We start from the raw sequence: 21,365 nt of genomic DNA, 5'->3' as shown, positions 1-21,365 counted from the left end.
TGACTTCAGTTCCTTCACGTGAACTCGACGCTACGACACCTGCTGTCCTGTGCCTGGAACGGACGGCTTGTTTATACTGACCGGCGCACGGCGACATTTCCGACTGGGGCACTGGTGAGGAGTCACTTCTTGTACATGTTTGGAATTACAGGCACATCGTTTACGCACATCTCTGCAATGCAGGTATTTCAGATTGCAGCAGCCGTGAGAATTATTCTATCTTTTAGATCTTTATCAACCATAAATAGTCTGACAAAGTATGTTTCACTGAGTTGCCAAACAATCTTGACAATTTTAATGTAAACATGAAGTGACAAAGCAAACATGGACGGGACAGGTACTTCGGCCCCTTATATGGATATGCAACGTATACCGTATTTATAATCAAAATAGCACAAACAGAAGTCTAGCTTCACATGTCCATGCAGGTAACACAGACTCGACAAGGATGGGCCACAGTTCATCAATACCATTTTACAAGCTGAAGGATATATTTCCATCGACTGTCTCCAAATAAAGAGAAATGATCAATTAATAATGATCTTTTCTACTGATATTTATGAATAATGTACCTGATAAGATTTGCTGATATTTGTTATTACTGCATGTCAGTTGCCCATACGACCCTATCGAATATTGTTACACGCTCGATAGGTCATACAACATACACAGTAAAGGTGTGCTAGACAAGGGAAGTCACAAACATGGCTACAGGAGAGACGTTCCTCGAGAAAATCGATGAAAATTTTCTGGTCTGTAGTATCTGTTCAGAGCGATATAAAAACGCCAAAAATCTGCCGTGTCTGCACAGCTTCTGCGAAGAATGTTTGAGTCAACTAGTGGAAAAAACCGGAAAACTTGAGTGTCCGATATGTCGCCGTGCGCACGAAGTACCCAGAGAAGGCGTGTCAGGTATCCCTGCTAATTTTTTTGTCAACGAACTTGTCGAAGAGTTCAAAAAACGAGAAGGTTTCAGAAAATCGATGACATGCGAAGGCTGTGACGAAGCAGAAAGTGTCAAACACTGTGTCCAGTGTGACATCAATTTTTGTAGAATCTGCGCGAAGTCACACAGTCGAATGCGCAGTTTCAAGTCACATCAGCTGTTGACGCTAGAAGAATACAAAAGCGCAAAGTCCACTGACCCGATTTCAGTCGAAGGTTCGACTTACTGTACCAGTCACGAAGATTTCTTTATTGAATTTTACTGCTTTACCTGTGATGCACCAGTCTGTCTAAGGTGTACAGCACTCGACCACCGAAGTCACGATTATCGCTGTGTGAAAGACGCAGCTAAAGATTACTCCAAAGTGTTGAATGAGATGATTGACAAAGTGAAAGTGAAAGAAGTTGAAATCAGAGATAGCAAGAACGGAATCGTATCCATGCAAGAATCGCTTGACAAAAGATCAAAGACAGTCGAAAAGAAAATCACAACACACATTGAGAAGGTACGTGAAGATTTACTTCGCATGGTGCAGGAAGGTGGTGACACAATTTTGACAGAGCTGAAAGATGAACACAGTACAAGGAAGACGGAATTAAACTCACAAATGAAAGAACTTGAAATCACTGAGAACGATCTCAGCAGTGCGAGAGAATATGCAGAAAAGCTGGTGCATTATGGGAACGCCGCCCAGGTAATGGCTGCAAGGAAGAGAGTGTCTGCGCAAATGGAGGAACTTCTGAAAATCGAAACTAAAATCAATCCAGCTGTAACTGACAGCTTGGAGTTTCTACCGTGCACTGACTTCTGTAAAGAGAGAAGTCTTGGAACACTGCAAAAAGTAGATGTTTCTAAGTATAGAGTGTCGCAACTCCGAAGTTCGTCAGAGTTGGCGATGACATCACTGTCACCATCGCAACAGAAGGTTCGCATGGAGGCGCTGTAGATGGCAGAAATATCGTCGCGACAATGAAGACACCAGATAACAAGATCGTGAACGTAGAGGTCACAGACAATAAAGATGGTACACTGACTTTGAAATCTAAAGCGCAGATGGAAGGTGATCATGAAATATCAGTGTCAATTTTCAATAAACCAATAACAGGATCACCGGTAAGATTTAAGGTGATTCCTAACAAAGGGTTGGTGTGTAAATTTGGAGAGTCTGGTGGAGGTATTGGTCAGTTTAATTTCCCATGGGGAGTAACTGTTACAGGAACAGGGCATGCTTTAGTTTGTGATTATGATAATCATAGATTGCAGTCTTTCACTTTATTTGGGAAACACAAAACTACATTTCAATTCACTGATCAGCCTAATGCTGTGAAACCCTATGATGCAGCTGTATCAGTCAATGGTGAAGTCTTCATCACAGATAATGGAAATAAGCAGGTGATTGTCTGTGATGAGAATGGCAGACAAGATAGATGTTTTGGTAAAGGTAAATTGAAACACCCAGTCGGTGTGGCCATTCATCCTCTGACTGGGAAGGTTTATGTTGTTGATTATGCAGGTCATTGCATCCATGTTTACAACCAGGATGGTAGCTACATCAAATCATTTGGTAGTAATGGCAGTGGTGATGGTCAGTTCAACAGTCCTCATTGTGTAGCTATTGATCATACTGGCAAGGTCTATGTATCAGAACGTGACAATCACCGAATCCAAGCATTCGATAGTGATTGCAACTTCCTGCATGCTTTTGGCACCGAAGGAGGTGGTGATGCCCAGCTCAAGTTACCATATGGAGTCGCTGTGGATAAGCATTGCTTTGTTATGTAACTTGCTATGATTCTCATCGCGTAACAAAGTTTGAATCAGGTGGCAAATTTGTTTGTTGCATTGATAGTGTTGATGATGGATTGAGAAATCCCCTTGGTATCTGTGTTACTGATGACGAACCATTTGGTAAAGTCATCGTGGTTGATAATGGCAATAGCTGTGTTAAAGTTTTTGCACAATAATTTACCATCATGGCAGGAAAGATGACTGTTGATCATCTTGACTGCCTTCCTTGACAGATAAATGTTTATTTCACTATTTCTAATCTATAGGTGCTACGTTTATGCACGAAACATCTGAAAGTTGACAATATCAAACATTCATATGTTTGGATGGTGAAAAGACACATCACACATTACAGTCATATGTCATTGTTGGCTCACTTCTGTCGACGGAATGTAAAATAGGCTATAAAGAGATTTTCTTCTTAGATGTGAAGGACTCAAAGTTTCGCATGGACCATTTTGCTATTTTGTAATAAAGTGATTGTTTTGGTTTGAAAGAAAGAATTGTTGACTTTGATGATGACTTTAAAATTAACAAAGAACTTCGTATTGCTGATTGAATTTCAGATAGACAACAACAAAAAAAGAATTTGAGAAAAAATATAGAAAGTCATTGTTATGTTTTGGTCAAAACATTTTTGTAAAACAAATGTTAATTATGTCTGATGTTATTCTACAGGTTTCAAAAAACAACGCCCTCAATAACAAGAAAGAGCTTTTTCAGTATTGGTGTCAGATCTTCGACTTCTATATCAATTGCTATAATCAAACTATATGGATATCTTTAAATGCTCAGTTTTGACAAAATGACACTGAATTTCCACTTAGTAGATTTCTACCATCCTTGAGTGTGAGCGTCATTATTGTAAGTGACCTACCGTCAATGGGCAAATGAATATTTATGTGACTAACGTAAGATTTATATTTCTACACAGCAAATGAAAACTCTAGAGGATTTGTAAATGTCCTTTTTCAAGTTACTTTATACAGTGCCTTTCTCAATGCCGAATGTGTTGATAGTCTAGCAAACCATTAACCGAAATACATGTAATTCTTCAATGTAAATCTGAATGTCATACTTTCACAAGTGTGAAGTATGTTTCCATCATAAATTTCACATTTATGTCTTCATTTACTACACGGCAGAAAATGCAAGCAAACTATTTGATTGAAATTTCTGTACCTGCAATACAATGGGCTAATCTGACGTGAGTATATTAAGTCTGTGATGTCTCCATGTCTTTGAAGGACCAATTTGGAGACTGTTTGAAACTTCATAAAGAACTAAAACTTCTGAATCTTTTCATTTGTCCAGTCCACGTGAGTTTGTTTATGCATAGTGACTTACAATGAAACATACTTTACTTAACATGAAAAAGTAATCTCTGCTGACTGAACAAATGAAATTTAATCAATTTATCCCAAAGTTTACAAATTCCACTTCAAACTTTACCTCCACGAATCATCCAATCATCTCCAGATATTCTATCTGTGACTGTTTTGACTAAGTATGTAAATCCAATGAAATTGACTTTTTACTATTGGTGAAAATACTATCATAGTCAATTTAGCATGTTATAAAATTTGTTTGACAATACTGTAGTATGGGCTGCAGTTGTAATCACTCCCTCTGCATTGAGACCAGAGTGGAAAATCAGTAATGTTAAAGAAACAAAGTCGGCCATTTTTCATGAATTTTGTTTGATGCAAAATACTACTTATATTGTTTGACATGTTGAAAGACACTGAATGAATGGGTGACCATGCATATATTCAACCCCGATTTTAGACACCATACATAAAACCAAAGCAAAAATGAATTAATGGTCAGACCATTAACTCATTATCATGATTGTTTCATAGTCAAAACCGGGGTCGAATATATGCATGGTCACCCATTCATTCAGTATCATTCAACATGTCAAACAATATAAGTAGTATTTTGCACCAAACAAAATTCATAAAAAATGGCAGACTTTGTTCCTTTAACACAGCGGGTGATAGTAACCCATTTTGTGATAATGATCCTAGTACAGTGAATGATAATATGTAAAGTAGATGAAAGGCGGCAGTACACTTTGACGAGTGATCTGTAATGAGCGCGACTGAAGTACATTTTCTGATTAGAGCCAATGCCTTCAATTATGCAAAGATAGCCAAATTTTTAAAGTATAGTATTCCATGACTAAATGACATAGATGTCCCTAAAAATAATATTTCAACTGTACTTCCAGCTTGTATGTTAAAGAAATGCATAGCATCACAGATCATTTGAAGACTGGCAAATTTTTTCAAGACACAGTGATGCAAGAATGCTTAAGTTTTAAAGGTTGCTTGTATGCAAGAGGTCAATATCTAACATCAATTGAATTGTCATTTTAACACATCAAGTTCAAGTGTAATTATTGCTTAATGTGCATATCAACATTTCTTGAAAGAACACTAGCTACAATTTAGTAATTGTGCATGTTTAATTTTCTTTAATTGTTTAAAGTCGCGTTTGTTTGCAAACTATAGTACAAACACTGTAAAATAGTGCCATTTAAACCAAAAATGTGTCACAAATATGGAAAGATATGGTGGATATATTGTGTAATGAATCCTACTGAACATTTTGAGGTTAAAAAGCTCTATGCCTCATGCAAATACCTAAATGCAATAATTGTTTCCTATAAACAACATAATATTTTTAAGAAATAATTTCTGTACAAAGTTGGAAATTTTGTTTGAATAAAGGAAATTATCTGAATGCCCGTGCAAGTATGGTATTTTTTTTTTAATTCTTACAGTGGTTTTACTAATACATGTAAACTTTACTCACATGGTTTGAGGACATGATCTTATCTAAACGCAGACATAATTTCAAATGGCTAAACTGGCAGCGTACCAACATGTATATATTTCACTAAGAACTTTGCACAACTATCAAGTATAGCATAGCCTTCTATTTACAGCAATACAAGTCTCTTTTTACATGCACTTTTCAAGATCTGGCTGTCTTATCCGAGATTCCATCTTTTCATTTTTAGCAAATTTTTTCAACAAGTCCATCACCTCAGTGTTGTACTCTTCTGGTGTGGGTTTGTTTTCTGTGAGAGTAAAATAGACAAGATGACTGATTATCTGACCAATATAATGTCGGGGTCGGACAGTACAAATGATAGGCATTGTCACATCCATACAGTCACATCAATTTCATTTGGAGTCGGATCAGTATGTGTAATTAAATTCACATCCTCGGGAAGTGCAGAGATTAAAATTAATGTATGTGAGCATTTTAGTAAATCTTCCCTCATTACCAAGCAACTCTTGAAGAATTTAAATGCATCTGGTCATCAAGACAAGATGGAGTTTTAAATTTATTTTTCATTTTGTAACACTGGTGTGAGGAAAGGAAAAGGGAGGGCTTCCAGGAAATAATTTTGTATTGAATAAACAACAAACCAGAAAAAAAGAGCAAAGCAGTGCAAGTCACCAAAACTCAGATGCCTGTATCAATTTTACTGGCCATAATTACGTCATAACATAACTGATGGCAAGGTCACTACTGTTTAAGCTACAGCCTTAAACGTTTCAGCTTTCCTTGCACAAGTTTTCAATATTGTTCCTGCTGGGAGCAGTGACGATTTGATTGGCAGTAAACTGTGGTGCACTTGCCATAGAATATTTCACTTTTTGGAATCAGAACGACCTTAGGCAATGATGAATTTAATCAAATATTGAAAACTTGGTAAATCGATATGAACATTGCAGTGCAACAATTTCAATACTTCACGTTTCAAAGCAGTCTCTCTGAGAAATCGTGCTGTTTAAAGTGACACAAACCGAAGACATTCGAAGTCGCATATTCCCACATGTACCATGTGTTGACAACTAAATTTCTATATTGCTCTTGTATTAAAATGAAGTTACTTACCCACTGCCCAGTAGTATATGTCCCAATCATTGCTAGGTTTGTTGATAAGATGGTCATACAACTTCAGCTGGGCATCATTGAATGAATGTAGATATTGAGCAGCAAAGGAACTGTAAGAATGAAGAGATGTTATGTATCATTGTGAATGTAATCTTAAAGCGACAACTCTTTTATTCTACACATCTCTAAACTTGCTTATTAAAACTGATAAGCAATTTCTCCACAAAATTCTTGTATTTGGATGTGTGGATTGCCATTCCACTGACCATATAGACTGGTGGATATGAATTCACAGAAGCCAGATAAGCAAACTAGACTGCTGGACTAGCAAACTACAGGCTAACACTAGACATCAGGACAACACACTAAACTGCACGACTAGAAACTAGACTGTAGTAGTAGTAAACTAGACTTCAGGGCTTGCAAGCTAGACTGTAGGATTAGCAAACTAGATAGTAGGACTAGCAACAACAATGCATGGCAAGGAACTACACTGCACTCTTGACTGTATGACTGTTATGTTGGACTCTCATTGATACTGGTCCTGAAATCATCGAGCAGTGAAGAGCTTTGCTAATCCTTGCCTCAGAGACATGTAGTACTACAGGTTTAAGTCCTAATAAGTTCTACAACAGACTCGTAGATGAAGTTAAATTTGGCAATGTAGTAATCTGCAGAGTATACAGTTATATTGAATCACTGGTTGCACAAGAGACAGTGTTGGTCAAGTAGACTTGCTATGCAATACGGCTAGTTTTCAATCGGGTTTGAACCCACAACATATGGCATCAGTCGCCTAGCGGAATGGCAACAGAGAGAACCGCTCGGCTAAATCTCCACTCCCAAAAAGAGTGGTTCAATAGCCGGCTAAGTTGTTACATTTTTCTGACTGAGACCGCTCCACACGTTGTAGAGTTTGTGAAGCACTCACGCACGCACGCTCACTATCACACATCGCACATACAAACTTTATCGAAGCGAAGCAACGAATACATTGCTTTAACTGGGCGAACATACACCTCGGGGACAATTTTGTCCACCAGCAGAGCTATCAACCCAGGGTAGAAAATATGGCTAATTTTCAATCGGGTTCAAACCCACAACATACGGCATCAGTCGCCTAGCGGAGAGGCAACAGAGAGAACCGCTTGGCTAAATCTCCACTCCCAAAAAGAGTGGTTGATTGTTGGGCAGGTGAAAATTTAAAATCAACTGCAAACTTATACCCAAGGTTGAAACTATTTCAGATTTCGGGTTTGCCGAGATCAAAGGAAAGGTATCCCTTGCATCGAGTCTGTGAGACACAATTATTTTGGTAGGTCCTATTTTTCAGCCGAGCCATTTGAATGTCAATCATACCATACTGCCATACCTCAGTAAGAGTCCATTCTCTAGCATTCCCCGTTTTCTACTTTGGTACAACAATCTTGCCTTCTTCAGATCAAGCGTTTCATTCTTTGGTTCCTTCCATTCTGGAATAGGGGGTTCAGTGGCACCCCTGTTGTTAACTATGTGGTCGGCATACAGTCTGCTGGTCTGGCTCAATGCTGGATTTATTAACTGAATAAATGATGGAATTAATAAGATCAAAGTCTTATGAGTACCAATGGAAATGATAATTATGGAAAACAGTGACAAGGTGGGCAACGACACTTGAAACATTTGAGTTGTTAGGTCCATTATCTGTAATTATGTTCTTTGAATGTATTTAAATAAATAAATAAATAAATAAATAAAATAAATAAATAAATAAATAAATAAATAAATAAATAAATGTGCTTATAGAAATTACATGATTGGCATCTTCCATATAATACAACCACATGAAATCAGTGGGCATCCAGTTTGTTAGCAATCCAGTGTGTTAGCAATAACTTTGTAGCACCATGCAGCAATGCTTGGTTCACTCACTGCATAATGCAGTGAGTGAGATGCAGTGACACTGAAGACACGGAGTTGATGCTCATAGCCTTTTCACATGGTGGATGCTACCCTTGTAATATCTGTAAGTATATTTACTTATTACTTTAAATGCATCCAAGGTTCAAACTACCCAATTACAGATGACAGACTCAGAAATGATTCAAGTGCATGCACAAGTTGGCACATACAGTTTTAAATGTGCAATTAGATCTGCTGTGGGAGTTCTCATTGTCTTAAATTATACATACATCATCGGACTCCGTTTTCTGATTGTAACTTGATCATGGTGCTGAGAAACCTACCTCCAAACGTGGCGGTATTCGTGAGTGCCCTTATGCTTATACCATTCCTTATTTAGCTCCATCCTTATACTAAGCGAACACAGTTCTCAGGGGACACAGTAGCTGTGGAATAGCTAAGTTAGTGTCAAGATACCAAGACCCTGTGCCCCCTCCCTTGGCAAAATGGGCTATACTCTGTCGTGTACTACTAGCACTCACATGCATTCGACTCAATGCAAGCAAACCGTCACTGACGCAACCAGGAAGAATGAGAATATTCTTACTGGTTGCATAAAGTGACGGTTTGCTTGCATTGAGTCGAATGCCTGCAGTAACACTCTTGTTATGAAATGCTTTGCATCGCTGTAAGTGTAAGCACAGGTCTCAGTCAGAGTTAACCAGCTTCTCACAGGTTGGAGGCCAGAGTCTTGGGAAGTCCTCTGTAAGCAGATCTAGAGCTGTGATCGCACTGCGATGTAAATTTTTACATACTAACGAAGCGAATTGTACAATTTTTCATCAACACTAGGAAGAAAATATTTGGCCACATTACATGGACAGAGAGCGTTCAGCAGAGTGGGGATGCATGTTAGTTGTTACCAGACCGGTGGGCAAAGATTAAATCGATCGCGCACAGTGAATAATATTAACGATTTCGATGTGTCACACTTTCTTTGAATTCATCTATACGGACAGTACCCCATAAGATACGACACTTACCCTGAAATGCACGAAATTCCGCGAGAGGAGTCGGCAGGGTCTCACCAGGGAAGCCATTTTGAACCTTTATGCAATCGTCCTGCAGTACGCCCTCTATCGGCCACTGTGTTACAACTCTTCAACAGCACACTTCGGAAAGTGCATTTTAGCAAGGACAAAACTGAACATTGCACAAAACATTGTCTAAAAAGTCTTGACCTGCAGCTGCTAGGGAAAAATAGTGCTTGTAACATATTTCATGAGAACAAACTATTGATTGGTGTAGACAATTTTGAGCACATTGTCACAGTGTTCTCTGTCTGATGATGATTAGAGAAAGTTTCGTCAGCCACTCTCTCAATGTGACTTGTATTTAGTACAATACAAAGTTGACAAAATCTATGTTTAAAAACTCCACTCTGTCATGCTACACCAATGATGCTTTGCAATATCCTGTAGACAGATCCATAGTTGGCTGATAACAATGTAAGTGCGCTATACCATGGTGATGGATTGGTTAATCAGGCACTTTTGATGATCCTGCTTTTGCCAGTTTTGAACGATATTTTGGTACATTATAACCTTCATATAAATTCTCTTTCAAGAAAAATTGTGAAGAAATGTCCCTTTGTTGCAGAATGCTGAACCACTGGTCATATCAGCAGCATGTAATATCTCATTATTATAATATCTCATGTATAGCTCACTTCATCACATTGGCTATGCGGTAAGCTTTGCCCTGGACAACTGGACAATTGCACTTATCTCTGGCCTATCTCAATCAGCTAGCACAGCCCACACGGCCAAACTGCAAAGAGCGCATCAGTGTATGAAAGATATTGACAAAAGCTGCGATGTGGTGTAGAAGAGACTATGAGAGCGGAGTAAGTACGCAAGATGAGATTATTTGAGACATTACCTGTGATATTACAACCACACTGGTGAAAATTTAAGTGTTTTTGGTCGTGTTTAGACTTGTCACTTAATCCTTTCACCCAATTACCCTGTGAAGGGATCTAACTTTGTCACAGAAAAGTATGGAATTGAGACAAATCATCGCAGTGAAGTTTAGATCACACTTGAGAACCAAACAGCGCCCTCAATTCCTAATGGCCTACATTCCACACCAACTCGTGATAACACGATTGGAACTAATTTGGGATAATTGGACGGTGAAGTAATGTCGGTTTAATCTGCAAATGTAAGCTCATCTGCTTTTCTTTTTAAGTTATACATTCGTTTTTATGAGTGATTTGTAAGATTGCAACATTCAGTTATATGGCACCTAACACTTTTGAGAAATTTGAAAAATATGAAAATCCAATAATCCCAAATTAGTTCCAATCATGTTTGATGTAGGAATCCTCATTGGAACAAGATTTCTATGAAGAACCCTGCAAGTCTTTGGAACTGTGAAATAATATGCAGACAGCACAAAGTTTTTCAAAGCAATGGACTATTTATATTATAACAGTTATTTACAATTAAATATAAAAAATACTTTTTTCAATAATAAAGAAAAATCCTCCACCGTCATATTTTTTTACAATGATTGAACTGATTGCTTTAATTTTCATGTTAAACAGTAATTTTTGGAACCTGGAGACTTTAAATTATCTTAATATTATCTTGATGCTAAACTTACAAAATGTACAATTGTAACTTTTGGGTAGAATGCGCCTCGGGTCAGATATTGGGACTCTCAAACTTCTACAACATTCTTTTTGCCTACCACTTGTGGGTGCTTATTTTGAAGCTTATGGAGTAAATAAAGTTTCACCAGCATGGTTTTGTGAAAATGACAAATTTTATCGTCACAAATAGAGATAACACAGAGATGTCAGCCATTTGGAATTTCAAGTGTTCAAAAATATTGGGCAAATTGTGTCTCTTATGACAAATTTTGCACAGTGACCCCCGATTTCTAATCTTGATTTTGAAAGAGAATGCCTAGCAATTTCGTTGAGAAAAGTTTGAGCAAAAGTTTATGACTTTCATTTTCGAGGCGCAATCTACCCGAACTTCATCAAAATATGAGATAATAATGCTAATAGAAAGTTAAATTATGTAATATTCAATGCAATGTTCATATGCTGCAATGACTTTCAATAAATATACATCAAAAAGGTGGGAAATAAATTAATCTAGAAATCTGAATCTGAATTGATTGCTTTGTAATCAGATGATTCATTCAAGAGTTGATCTCTAGCATGATTTTAATAATGTCCTTGAACTTGGTGGGTTGTCCACTTGGCGGAGTACACCCCATTCCACGATAAAGACACTAAGAACTCACTCCGCTGTTTCCCATTTTGAAATGCCATAGTTTGTGAGAGGTTGAAGTCCATATTTTTCTGCTCTGATTTATCCATTCAAACCCACTGAAGATATTCACTTTTTTGCTTTGGTGCCACTGAGTTGTTCATCTTCTTTTCATAAGATAAATTTTCATGAAAGCTTGTCGTCTGCCTATTAAATCTTGCTAATTATTAAAGTGGCACAGTCTCTTTGGAACATCTTTAAAACAGTCATTATTTGATTTTGCCAGTATGTGCACACCCAACAAAGTTAACAAAAAGCTTATAACAAAACTTTGAGCTGGGGAACTGTAGAGGTGTTGTGGGCCTAGTGAGCAGATAGCATAGCACAGTGTGTGCATTGCTCATAATGGACTCCTAAGAACAATTTCTAGTGATCCGCCCATAGGACTGTTTAAGTCATGCAAAGATGTATCAAAAATAGACAGGCCACAGTAATAATTTAACAATAGTATGTATAATGTTGACATTTTGACAATAAATTTCCATCCCTTGAGCATTAAAGACTGTTGATGGCTAACATATACCATTCTGTGACACTTATGGGAGATACAAGTAGTTTAGATGAGGGCAAAGGTCACTTCAAAAGCTACAGGAGGACCCAAAGTAGACCTGATTGTTTTCATAATTAACTTTGGACCCATGTACAGAAAAACTTGGGCACTCTTTCAACTCAATTCAACCTAGCATTTGTGAACTATATGCCTGGGGAGAAATTGTGGCAGGACTACAGGAAACTTGGCCAACACCGTACAATTTTACAAATTATCGCCATCTTAGGGGGGTTTGGTTGCTTCAAAAGCTAAAGGGGGACCCCTAAGTAAACCTGATTGTTTTCATAATGAAGTTGGACCAACTGCTCGTCAGCTACACCAGCAAAGGATTTAAGACTGCCTTTCAGACAAGTTGTTGATGTTTAACTGGCTTTCTTCTTATCTTCCAACTTCTTGTCTTTTATCAAAGCTTGTAACGTACTCTGAGTGACAGACCTGCAATGAATATGAAAAGCAAGATAGTCATCATGGGAAAGATTTCATACAGAAAGCTGACCTGCAGAGTTGAAAGGTCGCATGGGTGATGACCTTACCTGAGGGCAAAGGTCGGCACGTGGGAACCGTAGACTACAAAGAGTTGGTACTTGTCTTGATGCAGAGCGTAGCATTTGTAATCGTCACCACAGATGTACGATTCCCTGGCTTGATGCGTCAGCGATGTGTAGGTATCTGCAGTGAATTCTGGGAAACAAAAGTCGCACTTAGAGTGAGCTTCAACCAAGCCTCATATAACCGGTCTTTGAGTCTAAGAATTTGTGTAAGAATTTTTTTACCAGTATTTTTCATATCTTACCAGACATTAAAATTCCTTTCAATCCCATGGAGTATCAGTAACTTACACATAAACCACAAAGTGCATTATGTTAATTTTCACAAAGATTTGATGTCACTTCTTTAACCCTTTCACTACCATGGTTTGTCCCAAATCCATTGTTTTCTATGGTAAAGTTGGACCTGTATACAGGGAACTGGGGGTGAAAGCTTTAACATGTGAGACGTTTTCACACGAGTTTATATATCATAGATTTTTCAGTAAGCAATGGAACAAAAAATTATAATTGTTATTTATTATTTTCGCTGGTATTTAATTTAGTGGATTTCATCTATCAAGGAGGTAGTAACATTATATCCTCCAAAAATGTAGACATATTTACAGTATCCAAATTTTACATGTAATATATATACCTTCTTTTTCAGGACTGTGTACGGGTGCATAGTAAGTACCCACAACTGTCTTATAAAACGTTTTCAGCACATTACGCCGTCTATTGACACTCAGCATTCTGTGCAGTGGGTGTTTCTCTTCCAGTGGGTTGGGATGGATCGTGGCAAGACATCGGTGATTCTCTGTGTTCACTAAGATAAACCTGGAACAGATGGTTGTAAACTTTTAGATGGACAGTTTCTTTACACAGTCTGTCTCATGGCAGATTAACCCTTTGAGTGCCAAAGTCAATTTTTGTCACCTTATAACATATACCTCAGTCAATTTTTGTCAGATTTTTGCCAAAATTTTGATAAACAAGTCATCGTAGATGACACAGTCCCCACTTGTTAATGGGTACTTTGATTACAAGTCCTCAGAGAGGATAGAGTCCTCTTCATGAATTTGGTCTGTGATGTCCTTTTACTAAGTTTGAATAAAATCGGTGAATAAAATCGGTTGAGACGTGCCCTAGTTTTGGCTAAGGACATGAAAAAATTGTAACAAAATGGCAGCCATGCAGCCATATTGGATCATATCATGAAACAAATTGACTTACATATGTATGACATAGGTTAATGTCCTTGTACCAACTTTGAATAAAATCGGTTGAGACATGCCTGAGTTATGGCTCTGTACATGAAAAAATCATAACAAAATGGCCACACGGCAGCCATATTGGATCGTATCACAAAACAAATTGACGTGCATATGTATGACATAAGTCAATCTCCTTGTACCAACTTTGAATAAATTTGCTTGATACATGTCTGTGTTATGGTTCTGTACATGAAAAAAACATAACAAAATGGCCACACAGCGACCATATTGGATCGTTTCACAAAACAAATCAATGTGCATATATATTACATAGGTCGATGTCCTTGTACCAACTTTGAATAAAATCGGTTGAGATATGCCTGAGTTATGGCTCTGTACATGAAAAAATCGTAACAAAATGGCCGCCTTGCGGCCATATTGGATCGTATCACAAACCAAATTAACGTGCATGTCTATGACATTGGTCAATGTCCTTGTACCAACTTTGAATAAAATCAGTTGAAACATGCCTGAGTTATGGCTCTGTACATGAAAAAATCGTAATAAAATGGCCGCCTGGCAGCCATATTGGATCGTATCACAAAACAGATCAACGTGCATATATGTTACATAGGTCAATGTCCTTGTACCAACTTTGAATAAAATCAGTTGAGATATGCCTGAGTTATGGCTCAATACATGAAAAAATCGTAATAAAATGGCCAACTGGCAGCCATATTGGATCGTATCACAGAACAAATCGACGTGCATATGTATGACATATGAAGTAATCTATGTACCAAATTTGAATAAAATCGGGTTAGATATGCCTGAGTTATGGCTCTGTACATGAAAAAATCGTAATAAAATGGCCGCCTGGCGGCCATATTGGATCGTATCAAAAAACAAATCGACGTGCATATGTATGACATATGAAGTAATCTATGTACCAAGTTTGAATGAAATCGCTCCAGGCGTATCTGAGATATCTGCGTGAACGGACGGACGGACGCACAGACGGACGCACGCACGGACGGACGGACGGACATGACCAAACCTATAAGTCCCCCCGGACGGTGTCCGTGGGGACTAAAAACTGAGGCCAATGAAATGTCGTGTTCATTTGGTCCAAAATTATGAGAAAAATTACAAAAAACTTCAAAAAATTGTAAGATGTTGGACTAAAATTTTGGTGGGAAACAATACAGCACCCAAAGTGTTAAATCAAAATGAGATGGACAAATACACTGCCTGATCAGTAATCTACCACCAAGCTGTATACTTTTGTTTCAGGATGTATTGAGATTCTTGAAATTTGTGATAAATTCCAGAGTTCATTTTTGCAATTATGTGAATTGTAGAGACTGTTTCTCTCTATCACCAGCACTCATGTGCTAGGTGCCACGGAGTATCAGGTCTTTATCATCCTAGTTCGCCTCAATTAACTAAAACTCATACAAACAACAGCAACATTACTTAGTAAGTTCTCCTCTACTTTTTCTGGATCTTTGTGAAGGTCACAGACTTCTTACGTTGAAATTTCGAGATTGTAAATACCACTCTCTTGAAGGTTACAAGCTCATCTTCAGAAGAAACCATGCATTTCAACAAGATAGAGCACGACAGGCTTCAGAGTAAGAAAAAAGATTACTCTGCCACCCCTATCTTACAGTGAATAAGTCCACCAACACCATTGTAAACAAAAGAACTGTACATGTACTACATTTGGTAGGGACAGGATAATCATGTGTGCCCTACCCTAAAATACCATTATCAACTTCCAGTGTGGGTGGTATATTCCTTGGAAATATTCTGGAAGATGCTCTGAGTTGGTCCAGCGCTGCTTTCCAATGCTGATCTACGAGTTTCTCCCTCACATCGTCCAGGCTTGGAGTTGGGCCACAGAGTACACAAGCTTCAACATTGTGAACTAGTTGGAACGTCAGCAGTCTGTGAGGGATCTGAGAAAACAAAACAAATATTTGATTAGATGCAAAACCAAACATCTTACTATTGGCAGCAATATGGAATACAAATGAGACAAGGCAGAGTCTAATTTGAAGCAAGCACTGCAGATAGAACTGGTCAATGATGTCTTATAGAAACTTTATCTGTTGGTGGCTAAAGGGATTTGACATATTATGGTCTTCGCCAACCTGGACATAAAAGGTCATCAGTGACTGTCACTGAAAAGACTGGTGGTCTATTCTCATATGAATCTAAGATCAAGTTCATTAGTCTCACATGAATGACATAAATGTACGGTTTCAAATCTCACATTCATTTGTAGATTATAGCTTATACAGAGTGCAACAGTAGAAATAATGGTGATGATAGTGATATATGACAATGATGATGATTTCGGTTGTGATAGTAACCATCATAGTGATGATTATGACAAGGATGATGAATGTAATAATGATGATATGATGATGATAGTGATTATGACTATGATAAAGATCATGACTACAATGATGATAATGATAATAGTGATGATGATGATAGAGGTAATCAAGATGACGATGACGATGATGATGATGATGATGATGATAGTGATAGTGATGGTGACAACCATGACGACAATTACAACGATGATGATGGCGGTAAAATTGATGACACTGAAAGTCAAAGTGAACATGATTCCAAGCACTTTCTGGCTGAACTAAACAAACGAAAACCAACTTGGCAGTACCAAATCATCCTGGTGAAAGGATTCAGCCAGATGATTCAGTGTATCAAACCATAGATCCTGGGACTTTGATCAAAGACTTTGTAACAATGTACCAGAATGATAGCTGAAAGTACTCACAGTATGTATTGTGGTGAGCATTTAAACTATAATAGTATATACGTCTATGCATTGTTATTCAAACAATACAGTGGCACAACAGGGTATGGAGAAATACAAACCTTTGGACTGCTATGTGGTAGATACACAGCCACATCTCTGGATGATGTGGTCGGCAGCGACCTCAGCAGCAGGGAAAGGAGAACCAATTCCTGTCCATGTAAGGTCCCACCATTTCTGCGTAGCCACAACTGTCCTGCCACACGTTGAGAGACACCCATATGTGCTATCTGCCGCATTCACAAATGACTCTAGGTGTTCCTTAAAAAAGAACGCATTTTGCAGTCATGAAAGTGTAAAAATATTCTATTTTGATTGTGAAATTGTCACCCTAGACTGCTTACACAGAGTGCAAGTTCAATATGTCAACATTACATTTTCTGTCTACTATAACGATATTTTCCTGAAAAACTGACAAACTTACTTTGAGCAACATCGACATTCGTAGTTTATCATATTTAGCCATCAGGCTTCAGAAACCTAACTGCACTGTGGGGTCGCATGGAACCCATATGACCAATGCAAACACTGTATCCAAGGTACTGTACATTGGCAATTGATGAAATACACTCAGATAATTCCACACTGCAGTGAGTTGCATATCCTTTGAATGAAAGAAGTTTGCTGTGAGGGCCAGTAGCTGTACCCTTTGGTGATTTTTTAACTACTTTTGTTTTTTAATGTCAACAAGTTTCTTGTATTACTCCATAAAGTATTTTAAGACACATAGTCAGTGTTGAGCTTGTAAAATCGGCCCGTACATTTCAAAACTGCACTGTTAGTGTTGACAAGTGATTTCTAGTCCAGACAACAATTCAAATGTCAACAATAACACTTTGTTGACAATCTGTATAGAGAGTGTTTCAACATGCTATCAAGTGTAGAACAAGAACTTGCTTTTGATGCATGAAACAAAAATATAGCAAAAAAATCATAGAAAGTAACAGCTACTTGGCCTTTAACACCTAGCATGCATTGTGATTTTTGTAATTTGACCCCCTAGGGTCATGTAAATAATATTTCAGTCACCCTTCAGGCTGCTGTATATTTACCTGTAGGACATTATTTTCTGGACTGATGAGAACATCTACAGATTCTGTAATACTGCCGAAGAAATCTGTGTCTGCTAGAAGTGTGTCAAACAACTTATAACAACACTGTATAGTAAAGAACAAAGAGAGTTTTGCCGGATAATGTCAAGTGATGTTTTGTAAAATTTGCATTTCAAATATCCCTCACCATAGTGGTTTCCATGACGCAATATTTGCGTCCCTCCTAATGCCATAATCAAGAATGTATATGTGTGTGTGTTTGTACCATTAATTACATTTTTCGTGTTCTCTCCCAATTTCTCACAGGTCAACTTTGCCTCTGAAAAAAATAGCATTTGGCCGAAGTTTGGTGGTAAGGGTTAATGCATTACAGTGTTTTTTGCACATGTTTTGAAAGATTGGTGAATGGTGTGGGAACGCAGGTATAAATTCTTTCAGTGTCCTCCATTACAATTGTATTGATAGGGCAACCCTGGTAATGCAACTAGGGAAATCTAGTAAAATTACCAGAGAATTGGTCTTGACACAAAAACACTGTATTATCAGAGATTGTAAAGTTTTGTCAACCCATACTGTCAGTTCAGAATCTCAGCTGGTGGTTTTAACCTGTTCACCCCAATTTCCTTAAAACCGGTCCACAATCACCATTAACAACAATGGGTCTGGGCCAAACCATGGTGGTGAAAGGGTTAATCATAGACAGTAGAAACAATCAATTCACATGCCCTGCTATTGCATCCATAATTTACAACATTGGACACATATATATTTTTGTAATCAACCACTAAACCAGAACATTGAGATTGAAGGTCAATACCATTCTATTGGGAATAGCTTGGTTACAGTGGAGTAACTTGTGCAGTGCTATCTAGATTTTCAGAAAGATACCAGACACCAAAATTTCACTGTTAATTTAAGCAGGGATGTTCCGGAATGAAAACAACTGTAATGGGATCAAACAAATTATGGAGATAGTATGCAGTGATTTACCTTGAGATCTCGTTTCAATCTTTCCACATTTTTCACTGATATCAAATCATCTAGACCAATCAGAAGCACCTGCAACAATAAACTCATTTGCATGTCAATGTGAAAGAAACAGATTCAATATGGGCAACAAGGCCACCATAATTGGTGAGGGAGGTTTTCTCAAAATGTACTATAGTTGATACAGCTGCTGACTTGCTTAAAGTGTAACTTTGTAAAAGAACATATTTTTATGAAAAGGAAATTCAATGGATTCATTTCAAAGATTCTTGCTTGCACACACAATTACCAAATGACTCTTTGCTGTTTTTTGTTATTGCCAATGGTGATCCCACTTGTGGGACTGTTCACAACTACAGTGAAAAATCTGACCAATGCTTACCGAGTTTTAGCCATTTGCAGGATTTTTCCTTTTTTCCCCCTCATTTGCATATTTTTGGCACTGACATGTTCATTTGAACAAATTCACATCTCCACCCCTAGGTGCACCTGTACACCAAATACTAAGACAGTAGGTGCTATGCTTTAGGAGTATTTGATGTGGACAGACTAACAGACATACATACATACTTACATACATGTACATACACACAGATGCCATTTTGCCACCTTATACGAATACCTCTCATTTGCATATATACATATGCATATATGGGAGCGTAAAATTGTTCAATTGTGGTAAATTTGGGAAAAAATTCCCATCAGTCATCAATTATCAAAAGTGAAAGTGCCTTGTATATTTTGCCTATATAACTCTCCCTTTGAAAATATGGAAAACCTGAGTTCAGTTCCTCCTGCACTGGTCATATCTTATAGTCAGTACAGCATTGCCGGTGCATGCAGTACACTCTTGAAGCACTGATCTTATGGTTGCTGGTCTGTTGTAAATCATATGCTCTAAGACTACTAGACGGATTGATTAATACTTCTTATCAGTTGTATATTGTTTACAAAACTTAAAACGATAATATTGTTATCCAATGTTTTATACAGTCATCCATTAACAATCTCAATCTTGAAAATTCAGAGGCAGCACAGTGAACTACACATTACAGGAGGGAAAACTGGCAAGTGTAGATGTTGAAAACTGCAGTTTACTCTACGCCATAAAATAATGTACAGAGTCTTCATGAAAATCAACATAGGAGTTGTCTAAGCATTTTCCTGCAATCTATAACTTTGTCATTATTGATTGTATACCATACCATGGTGTAAAAGACATTGTCCAGAAGCCTGAACAGATGTGTATCGCTTGATCCGTCATCACCAACAGCAACGATGAGAGTTATGCTGTACAGGAAAAAGCAAAAGGGAAGCAAAATGTGAAATGATTTTTGCAAATACAGTGCAAGAGTAGATCATTGACTCATAACATTTAATCCCTATTAGCTGCATTGTTGCATTTTTTTCATGAGATGGTTTGAAATCAAACGCAACTTTATATGTAAAAATGCTTATCGAAGAGTGACCACAGAGCATCATTCAAACATTGGTGACAAATGCACAACAAGGAAATAATTTTCAAGTTTCAACTCAAATATGACTGCCACATAAATTTACATGTAAGTGCATGAATCTCATTGATTAAAACCATCACCAAAGATTGAAATACTACCGTTTTCAAAGATAATATGGCTTAATAACAGAAATCTAAAACATCTCTCTCGAGATAGGATGGTATTTTTTTTGTAAGTTAATGCAAAAAGATAGAGTTACTGGGGCTTACTATAAATATTGTAACTGCACAAAAATGAATATTCTACATTGATAATGACAATATAATCAATCATACCGGTACTAGCAGAGTGATTTGCATACTCAAACAATGCTCATTTATGCACAAATATATTTATTTGGGAATTCGAGCATTAGATGTCTGACTACAGATAACTTCAGAGAAACTGAACAAGCTTTTCGTACCACTGTCCATTCTCTGTACAAAATTTTTAGGTTCTTCAGTTACGTTGCCTAGCATACTGAAAGTCCCTCCATGGTTTCTCAATGCAAATCGGCTGGATGAGGAGGATCCACATCCTGAAAAGACCTGCACACTAAGTGCAGTAGCCATGGAGGAGGTAGTAGAGCCTGCAGGGGAATTCATATTGTTTTCTCCTTTACCTTTCATGGTATACTTTCCACGCAACCCTTGCCTCCTCTGTTGCAGTACTCTGTAGTTTCACCCATGGTTCTGTGCAAACATTTGCACTCCATTGAGCATTCCAACTTCTGCAAATGCCAACTGAAGGTAAAGTGTATGATGACATGATATTTTCAAACGTTTGAAGTTGGTAAACAGAATAGCGCCCTCTC

The 21,365-nt window shown here is 37.7% G+C and overlaps 4 protein-coding genes across 4 annotated transcripts in view; 1 reads left to right on the top strand and 3 right to left on the bottom strand.

Moving 5' to 3' along the window:
• LOC139145306 (succinate dehydrogenase assembly factor 2, mitochondrial-like) overlaps positions 1–9,686 on the bottom strand; it is a 79,448-nt gene extending 69,762 nt beyond the window's left edge. The window contains exons 1-3 of the mRNA XM_070716360.1: positions 9,574–9,686; positions 8,022–8,209; positions 6,650–6,759 (exon numbers count right to left, since the gene is read on the bottom strand). Of these exons, the coding sequence (XP_070572461.1) occupies positions 6,650–6,759; positions 8,022–8,209; positions 9,574–9,630 (355 nt within the window). The 5' untranslated portion in view covers positions 9,631–9,686. The remainder of the gene's footprint in view (positions 1–6,649; positions 6,760–8,021; positions 8,210–9,573) is intronic.
• Positions 687–2,070, top strand: LOC139139887 (tripartite motif-containing protein 2-like). Its single transcript, XM_070708851.1, has one exon. The coding sequence runs from the start codon at positions 705–707 to the stop codon at positions 1,890–1,892; it is 1,188 nt and encodes a 395-aa protein (XP_070564952.1). The 5' UTR covers positions 687–704; the 3' UTR covers positions 1,893–2,070.
• A 1,310-nt stretch (positions 9,687–10,996) lies between the features above and the next one.
• LOC139139874 (protein fuzzy homolog) overlaps positions 10,997–21,365 on the bottom strand; it is a 10,889-nt gene continuing 520 nt past the window's right edge. The window contains exons 2-10 of the mRNA XM_070708824.1: positions 21,174–21,294; positions 20,261–20,345; positions 19,059–19,127; positions 18,069–18,173; positions 17,079–17,277; positions 15,927–16,129; positions 13,610–13,791; positions 12,958–13,105; positions 10,997–12,859 (exon numbers count right to left, since the gene is read on the bottom strand). Of these exons, the coding sequence (XP_070564925.1) occupies positions 12,787–12,859; positions 12,958–13,105; positions 13,610–13,791; positions 15,927–16,129; positions 17,079–17,255 (783 nt within the window). The 5' untranslated portion in view covers positions 17,256–17,277; positions 18,069–18,173; positions 19,059–19,127; positions 20,261–20,345; positions 21,174–21,294 and the 3' untranslated portion in view covers positions 10,997–12,786. The remainder of the gene's footprint in view (positions 12,860–12,957; positions 13,106–13,609; positions 13,792–15,926; positions 16,130–17,078; positions 17,278–18,068; positions 18,174–19,058; positions 19,128–20,260; positions 20,346–21,173; positions 21,295–21,365) is intronic.
• On the bottom strand, positions 18,042–21,319 carry LOC139145295 (protein fuzzy homolog). Its single transcript, XM_070716347.1, has 4 exons — positions 21,174–21,319; positions 20,261–20,345; positions 19,059–19,127; positions 18,042–18,173 (listed from the first exon to the last, which is right to left on the bottom strand). Exons 1-4 carry the CDS (start codon positions 21,317–21,319, stop codon positions 18,042–18,044), a joined length of 432 nt encoding a protein of 143 aa, XP_070572448.1.

Source organism: Ptychodera flava, chromosome 1 (assembly GCF_041260155.1).
Source record: "Ptychodera flava strain L36383 chromosome 1, AS_Pfla_20210202, whole genome shotgun sequence".
Classification (NCBI taxonomy): Eukaryota; Metazoa; Hemichordata; class Enteropneusta; family Ptychoderidae; genus Ptychodera; species Ptychodera flava.
This window is presented reverse-complemented; position numbering and strand designations above follow the sequence as displayed.

Bases quoted from the DNA above. Each gene is read 5' to 3' on its own strand.
- LOC139139887 (XM_070708851.1), top strand. From the start codon at position 705: ATGGCTACAGGAGAGACGTTCCTCGAGAAAATCGATGAAAATTTTCTG.
- LOC139145295 (XM_070716347.1), bottom strand. From the start codon at position 21,319: ATGTCATCATACACTTTACCTTCAGTTGGCATTTGCAGAAGTTGGAAT. The intron at 20,346-21,173 runs GTAAAGGAGAAA...TTTCCTGTACAG, and splicing joins TGGAAAGTATACCATGAAAG to CATAACTCTCATCGTTGCTG. The intron at 19,128-20,260 runs GTATGGTATACA...TTATTGTTGCAG, and splicing joins ACAATGTCTTTTACACCATG to GTGCTTCTGATTGGTCTAGA.